The 8,903-nt window shown below is 45.4% G+C and overlaps 1 protein-coding gene across 1 annotated transcript; it reads left to right on the forward strand.

Moving 5' to 3' along the window:
• Positions 1-763: 763 nt before the first annotated feature.
• Positions 764-8,454, forward strand: HEBP2 (heme binding protein 2). The gene is made up of 4 exons (XM_003403992.4): positions 764-897; positions 1,467-1,602; positions 2,292-2,472; positions 7,865-8,454. The coding sequence occupies exons 1-4, from the start codon at positions 796-798 to the stop codon at positions 8,061-8,063; spliced, it is 618 nt and encodes a 205-aa protein (XP_003404040.1). The 5' UTR covers positions 764-795; the 3' UTR covers positions 8,064-8,454.
• The last annotated feature ends 449 nt before the right edge of the window (positions 8,455-8,903 follow it).

Consider the following 8,903-nt stretch of genomic DNA (forward strand, 5'->3'; position numbering starts at 1 on the left):
TCAAGAAACCAAGGCACTTCAAGATCCTCCAGGCCTCACTGTAGCCCAGTCTACCCTCTCTGCCTTGAAGGTGGCGTGGAACCTAGGCCATCTTCTCGGTGCGAGTGGGGCCACTATACTGCTGCCAAGACCAGAGTCGGCAGGTACAGCCCACCCTAGGACCTCGGAGAACAGGCTTCTTCTCACCATTCACTGCCGGCCTCACAGAGCCACCCAGGAGGGCCAAGTCCCCGGGAATTAGAGCGTTTGCAGAATTCACTCTCAGCGCGCGTGGGGCCTTGGGTGAGGCTCCTGAACCGGTCACCCCAGAATACCCGCCAGCCTGCTGCTCTGTCCTCCACCCACGGCTCCTCACTGTGTAAACCTCTCCGTGCGGGTTAATTAAAACAAGGGCAGGGCGAGAGGGACCCCTAAGGAACGCCGTGCTGAAGCGGACGTGCAAGCCGGTCTCCGAGCTCGGGTCTGTTTCCCGACCCTTGACTGAGGGCCCTAAGGAGGCGACCTAGCAGGTGGGCGCACGGTCCTGGCCGGAGCCTCCTGGGGTCCGGAGCCGGGCCCTCTCGCGGTGGCAGCGCCCCCGCCCGGCCAGGCCCAGGCTGCCCTGAGCTCCGGTCTCCCGCACTGCGTAGAGGAGGCGCGTTCGCGGGCCGGGGCGGGGACTCCAGGGCTCCACCGCCTGGGCGCGGCGCGCACGCAGCGGGGCGGCCCCACAGCGACCCAGGCCGGGGCGACGGTAGGTGCTGGCCTTACCGGCGCACCTCGCCCGGCTCTTTCCTCCGCGTGTCGGCGCCGCCCATGGCCGAGGTGCCCGAGCCCGACGCTGGGGCCGCCGACGGCGCGGCGGCTGGAGCCCTGGAGACGCCGGGTTGGGAAGCCCCGGAGGACGCGGGCCCCCAGGTAGGCGCCGCCGGCGGGCGCGAAGGGTGCAGGCCCAGCGGGGTGGGATGGGATGGAGGGGGAGGCCAGGCCGCCTTCCGACTGATCTGCAGCAAGGCCGGGAAGTCTTACAGATTTAAGTGAAAAAGTACACTTCTCAGAATGGCCAGAGCCCCTCTCTCTGTTCCCGCAGCAACAGGGAAGTTCAGTTGTTTCGCCTTGGCCCTAGGTATCGCCCATGCCTCAGTTTGTTTTCTTTGAGGTTAAAAACAAGAAAAAAAAAAAAGGAATCTCTCACCTTCTGGAACCCGCAGTGGGGCTCTCCGTGCTCAGGGGCATAATACTTGCTCGTTTTTAACGTGAGCTGAGTCCGGCCCCTGGGCGGGTGGAGCTCCGGCCGCCGACGTCTCACCCCCGAGGCTGGGACGCGCAGGGGAGAGGCCCTCCGCACCCTACAGAGCCAGGACCTCGGGCTGGACCCCGGGGCTGGTCGGCTCCGGGTGGACCCGAGCTTAAGATAATTGTGTTGTTGCATCTCACACTCTGCCCTCTGAGAGCTGCTTCCCGAAGTTTTCTCTGTTCCACTTTAGCCCGGAAGTTATGAGATCCGACACTACGGACGAGCCAAGTGGGTCAGCACGTCCGTTGAATCCACGGACTGGGATTCAGCCATCCAGACTGGCTTTACAAAACTGAACAGCTACATTGAAGGCAAAAACGAGAAAGGTAAAAGCCATTGACCTTGTAATTACGTATTTTGTAATTGTGGTCAAGTCCCTTGGTTTATTAATGAGTCTTAGCTTATTAAAGAACTCTCCTTAATAATAGAAAAATAGCCAGATTATCAAAGGCTTTATGTTTCAAAATATTGACTCTCCAGAGGACCCGCAGCTCCGGCTAGAGTAGGGTAGTACTCTTCAGCCTCTATTCTTCTCTGTGTTCCTGGTTGATGAATTTGGGCTCTGTGTGACTTTGAGTCCTTTTTATTGGCTAATGCTTCTAGAGATAATTTGGTGACTGAGGCAGGAGATCGGGAGTTTCAGAATAGGTTCAGCTCCTGGCTCTGTTGCTATTTATATTTGAACGAGTCACTTAGCTTATGGGCTTTAGTTTCTGAATCATAAAAAAAAATAAGACTAGACCACGTGACCTCTAGTCTCTCTTCTATTCCTAAAACTGTACAATCTATTAACAAGAAATATCAATAGCACCGGAAGTGTTTAATGGGATATGTGGATAATTGACAAATATTGGCCTTAGTTTTTAGAGGTGAACGTTTTCTTAAAGGAAATAATTGCATCAATATGTAAATCAAGAAAGTCAGATCAAAAAATAGGTTAAATGAAAGTAGTCATAAAAACACTAAATGTGTTTTCATTCTCTCCTTTGTATTTAAATATGTTTTTATGACACAGAGATGAAAATAAAGATGACGGCTCCAGTGACAAGCTACGTAGAGCCAGGTTCAGGCCCTTTTAGTGAGTCTACCATTACCATCTCCCTGTATATTCCCTCTGGACAGCAATGTGATCCACCCAGGCCTTCAGAGTCAGATGTCTTCATTGAAGACAGAGCTGAAATGACTGTGTTTGTACGGTAAGTCGTAGATAATTTATAGCCCCCCTGACTGCCAGCTTTACTTCTGTGTACTCACAGTTTAGCTCCTGTGCAATTTCAGCAGGCTTTTCACCCTCCCATAAACACAGTTCTAATGCATTCTGTGGTGTTTTCCTACTGGCTTACCATATTTTTATGCCAATAATGAGTGCCTTCTACATTTGTCTCCCAACTGTGCCTCCCCTCACAAGGTGTTTTCATAAGCACTGCCATGCCGATGTTTTTAAAATGTTGCTGTAAAAAAAAAAAAAAAAATAGCCTAGCGTGCTTACAGAAACACCTCGCAGGGGAAGGATGTGGTTGGCAAACAAACGTAGAAGGTGCACATTATTAGTGTACAGATACAGTAGTTTTATATGTTACGAGATATAATCAATTTATTTAATGAAAAGTGTATTGAGTACCTTCCACCTATAAGACACCATACAGATTATACAAAACAAAAATAAAACCGAACAACAACATAAGACTGTCTTTACTTGCAACCTAGTTAGACCTAAAGAAAAATACATTAAAACAGAGGTTATGATATTAGTCGCATATTGGATCATATCTTCTCTTTATTACTGCCTTTCTCACCTTCTGTCTACACACCAACCTGTTAAACTAACTCTCTGCTTCCTAAATCCCCATGTACTCCTCAAACCACCACAATCTGGTACAGTCCCACCATCTCCTTGGAAACGCTGTTGCCACCCTCTGCAGTGCCCTTATTGCCACGTGATTTCAGTCCTCTCCCATGTGACCCCTGCAGCATTGGAGTGGTGACCATCCTCGTCCATTGATACTTGTTCATAACTTTTGGTATGTCACTCTCTTGTCTTCTCCTCCTGCTTCTTTCCCTCATTGGCTCCTCCTCCACTACTCACGCCAGGATTCACTGTTGATGCCCATTATTGACCCTCGTTTCCTAGCAGACTTAACTACCTGTATCTGATGACTCTCAGATCTACCAAGTGTCTCCAGCTCTGGCTTCCCTTATTGTCGAACATCTCCATTTGGGGGAGCATCAAACTCAACAGCACTAAAAATGAGCCTTCCCCCAACTCCCAAACCTTCTCTAGTCTTTCAGTGCCTGTCTCAGTAAAGGGCCTCATCAGCCAGATGGCTTCCCCAGGAAGGAACATCATGGTTATCATCAACACCCTGTCCCCTGACAACCGGTCCCCAGATACTGAACATTCTCCTCAGAAATGATTCATGATTCCATTCCCTTTTCTCCATCCCCATTGTTATTTCTTAAGGTCCTCATCTCACAGGGACCACATTTAAGTCATCTGTGTATAACCCAGTGCTTAGGCCAATACCTGACACTCAGTAGACACTCAGATGTGAGTTCTTTCCACTGCAATAGCCTCCTAGTTGTTCTTGTTGCTGCTCCCAGTCTTTCTCTCCTCCTGTACACTGGAACTGTGATCTTTCTTACAACAACATCAGTCCCAACATGTTACACCATTTAAAGATCTCTGTTGGTTTCCTGTTGCTTTCAGACTGAACTACAGATTGTTCACATGGTACACAACACACATCGCATGGCCCAGTCCAGCAACCCCCTCACCTCCTGTGGTTGTTCCCCACTGAGCTTCTCATCCTTCACTGAACATTCCATGTTCTTCCACATCTCTTTACCTTTGATCTCAGGCAAGTTACTCAAATTTTCCTTCTTCGAATCTCTTGATGTCTAAAATGTATATGATCGTACCAGTACCAGTTGCCATCGAGTCGAGCCGACTCATGGTGACCCTGTGTGTACAGAGTAGAAGTGTATTTCACAGGGTTTTCAAGGCTGTGACCTTTCAAAAGCAAATCTTCAGGCCTTTCTTCCATGGTGCCTCTGGTTGGGTTTGAACCACCAATTTTTTGGTGAGAAGTCAAGCACTTAACTGTTCGTGCCACCCAAAGACTACTGTATAATTATAGTACCTGCCTGTCTTGTAGGGTTGCTGTGAAGATCCAGTGAGTTATTTTATGTAAAACACTTAGAACATATACATGATGGTACTACTAGCTCTAGCTCCCTCTTTCTTCTTCTCTTCCTGGAAAGCCCATTTTCATCCTTCAGGACTTAGATCAAATGACACCTTCTCTGTGGTGCCTTCATCAGTTGCTCCAGTCAGACAGCCATTCTGTTTGCTGTGCCCTTCCTCCTGATATTATCTAAATAACCTACTTATAGACTGTGAGTTCCTCAAGAGTGGAAGGGTAGATAGCCATGTGCATATCCTCAAGCTCCTAGCTCAGCAGCCTCACGGTGGGGCTTAGTACATGTTTCTGTGCTGAATAGTGCACGGCTTGATCATTGCAGAACAGCATGTATTCAGAGGACAAATAATTTCTTATTAGGGGGTTTAAGATTTGATTTCTAAGAAGAGGTGGTTGTTGTTGTTATTAGGTGCCATCAAGTCAGTTCGAACTCATAGCAAATCTGTGTACAACAGAATGAAACACTGCCCGGTCCTATGCCATCCTCAGAGTCGTTGTTAGGCTTGAGCCCATTGTTGCAGCCACTGTGTCAGTCCATCTCGTTGAGGGTCTTCTTTATTTGCTAACCTGCTTTACCAAGCATGATGTCCTTTTCCAGGGACTGATCTCTTCAGACAACGTGACCAAAGTATGTGAGATGTAATCTCGCCATCCTTCCTTCTAAGGAGCATTCTGGTTGTACATCTTCCAAGATAGATTTATTTGTTCTTTTGGTAGTCCGTGGTATATTCAGTATTCTTCACCAACACAATTGAAAGGCATCAATTCTTCTTTGGTCTTCCTTATTCTTTGTCCAGCTTTCGCATGCATGTGAGGTGATTGAAAACACCATGGCTTAGTTCGGGCATACCTTAGTCTTCAAGGTGACATCTTTGCTTTTTAAGGGAGGAAGAGGTGGGATCTGAAAATAAATTTCCTTTAGGTAGAATGTACTCTTGTTGTTAGGTGCTGTTGAGTCAGTTCCAACTCACAGCGACCCTGTGTATAACAGAATGAAACACTGCCAAGTCCTGCGTCATCCTCACAATCATTGCTATGCTTCAGCCCATTGTTGCAGCCACTGTGTCAATCCATCGCCTTGAGGGTCTTCCTCTCTTTTTCGCTGACTGTCCACCCTACCAAGCTTGATGTCCTTCTTCAGGAACTGGTCCTTCCTGATAATATGTCCAAAGTACTTGAGATGAAGTCTCGTCATCCTTGCTCCTAAGGAGCATTCTGGCTGTACTTCTAGAATGTATTAAAAGATGACTAATAATAAGGAAATAAATAATACATTGAAGAGTCAAATGTTTCTTAACACAAAGTCCAGAATTGTAGTCAATCAACATAATGAAAACTACAGAACAGTTTGCCAACTCACTTGCAATGTTTTATGTTACATACATGTGCATACATATATTCATATACTTACTCATCAAGGATTTGAAGGGCAGTGCATGTCAGCAGCCCCTGGGTGTTGAGAACAGTTAAGTACTCTGCTGCTAACCAAAAAGTTGGAGGTTCGAGTCTACCCAGAGATGCCTTGGAAGAAAGCTCGGGTGAGCTACTTCCAGAAAATTAGGCGTCGAAAACCCTGTGAAGCAGAGTTCTGCTGACATACGTGGTGTTGCCATGAGTCAGAATTGACTTGATGGCAGCTTATTATTATTAATATTTTCTGGCATGCCAGGAATGATTCTAGGTGCTGGGTAGATATTGTTGAATAAAATGGACATGGTTTATACCCTGGAGTGCCTGCATCTTATTTGAAGCATAAGGTTGGACTGATCTTTTTCATTGGCACAAAGATAATAAAACTTACACTAAAGAAAGAAGATTTTTGTTTCTAAGTGTTTCATGTTTTTTTTTTAACATTAGCTAGTATTTATTTCACCACTGTTTTCATTGATGCAGCAGGCATCTGTATCTTTTTGACAGAGAATATTGAGTTAGCAATTCTGTGAACTTGTGTGCAAACTCCATGAAGAAAGAGAACAGATCCATTTCCAACAGCAGTTTGCCTAGTAAATGGCGCAGGTCTGGCATGTGATAAGCACTCTGAGTACTTCTTACTCTTAACCTTCAAAATCCAGATCACTGTGTTTACATGTCAGCAACTCAGCTACATTAGTGTCTTGTGATTTAATCTCGCGGTATTTTTTTTACATACTTTGAAATCTGTGCTTAAATTTCGTTATTTTTTCCCCACTTTTTATTTAAAAATTTTAACTGTCCTTTCTCCCCTATTCCCATAGCAGCCTCCTAACTGGCCCCTGCACTTGGCCTGTCCCCTACAATCTATTCTCCATCTACCTGTCTGTGTGATTTCCAGATCTGATCAAGTTACTTTTCTGCTCAGCATCCTTCAGAATAATCTCAAAAGGCGTTAGGATGATGTACGAGATTCTTCCAACCGGCTCTGACTCATCTTTCTGACCTCATTTTATGCCTCACTCTGAAAACGCTCTGTGTCTTTGGACACCTGTTCCTTTTTTATTGTCTTCTCTCTGCTGGGGATTCACCCTCTTTCCAGAAAAGCCATCCTCCTTTTCAGGCCCAACTCAGGTGACACCCTCACCTCCGATTTAATCCTATCCTCTGTGTTCCCATAGGAAACCCTGGTGGTGTACTGTTTAAGAGCTATGGCTGCTAACCAAAAGGTCAGCAGTTCGAATCCACCGGGCACTCCTTGGAAACCCTATGGGATAGTTCTACTCTGTCCTTTAGGGTCGCAGTGAGTTGGAATCGACTTGATGGCAATGGGTTTTTTTTCGATATTTTTTCAGTGTTCCCATAGCACTTTGATCCTATCTCTGTAAAAATCCTTCCCAGGCTGTGTGGAGAGCTGCCAAAATGTTTGTCTCTTCCATTAGACTAGAAATTCATAAAGGTCAAAACTATATCATATTCACGCGTAATCCAGTGCCTACCCTTTTCCCAAGGGGAGGAAGAAAGGGGAAATGTTCAATAGAAAATCAAGAGTCTGGAAGGGGGCTTTAATTGGATTAAAATGACTTCTCTGACCAATAGCATCAACCTCACCTGGGAGCCTGTTAGAAATGCAGACTCTCAGGCCCTACCCAGACCTCCTGAATCTGCATTTTAGGCAAGATCCCGGGTGATTTGTATGAACATAAGAGTTTGAGAAGCACAGGGTTATAGCACCTGAGATGGTGTCAGTTTCAAATCCTCTTGTCAACAGACAGAACATATGCCCCCACAGGGTCCCCTCCGTGCATTTGAGGTCACATGGAGACGGGGAACAGAGGAAGGGAGTGGTCAGTTCAGCCGCTGAAAGGGAGTGGGGTAGCTTTGATGCTTGCATGGTGACAGGTCCTGCTTTTCCTTTCAGACTGACATTAGCAGCAGTATTAAGATCACTCATGGTTATTCACTTTCTCCTTTGTAGGTCTTTCGATGGATTCTCTAGTGCCCAGAAGAATCAAGAACAACTTTTGACATTAGCAAATATTTTGAGGGAAGAAGGAAAAGTTTTTGATGAAAAAGTTTACTACACTGCAGGCTACAATAGTCCTTTTAAATTGCTCAATAGAAATAATGAAGTGTGGTTGATTCAGAAAAAGGAACGCTCCAAAGAAAATGAATGAGAGAATGAAGAAAGTTCCATTGCTGGGGCAAAACTTCTGTTTAATATAGACATCAACACAACCCTCTGCTATCTTCTGGCTGAGCGGACTACTGTGAATTGAGTTTATTTCCAAAGTACCTTTTTAATGCCTGGAGCTTTCTCTAGGTACGCAGACAGGATAACAGAGGCAATATTCTATAACATGTGTATCAGTCATCTTTATTTCTGTGAGGATCCAGGGAAATAATGTTGCTTCCCCCTTCTTCATCACAATTGCGTTGTCTTTTTTCTACTTGGATTTGTGTCATTTGGCTATTATCCCTCCAGATTTTATCAATATAAATTGTAAAGATTTACCCGGTGTAGAACTATTAGGCTGAAATGAAGTTCAGTTGGGTACCAAATACAAATTGTCTGTTTTTGACTGTCACTGTTACATTCTCTCTTGCGCCTTCCTCACCTGCCGAACAATCCCACCACACAAGACAACTCTCACAATACCCAGAAGTATTGATAATACTCTCTGATGAAAAGTTTTTGAAGTTAGGGATTCCCTATCCTGTCGTGACACTCAGTAAAGGCATGTTTTTTGAAGACATGCATACCAACATATAATATCAAAATTTACTTGAATTCACACAATATAGTATTTCTAAAGGTCATATAAAAATGATTAGTTATTCAAAGTGTGGGTTCCTCCAAAATCAAGGTTAGAAATCCTCACCAACGTGTGTTGGAAAACGCTCATCCTGGAGAAGATATGGTCACATTCAGACGCCTGAGAACCTGTCACAGGGAAGGACATCAGCTTTGTTGTGGGCATCTGGAGGATAATGGTTTTAGGAGAGATGGAGAAAAG

This window comes from Loxodonta africana, chromosome 1, assembly GCF_030014295.1.
Source record: "Loxodonta africana isolate mLoxAfr1 chromosome 1, mLoxAfr1.hap2, whole genome shotgun sequence".
NCBI classification, from domain to species: domain Eukaryota; kingdom Metazoa; phylum Chordata; class Mammalia; order Proboscidea; family Elephantidae; genus Loxodonta; species Loxodonta africana.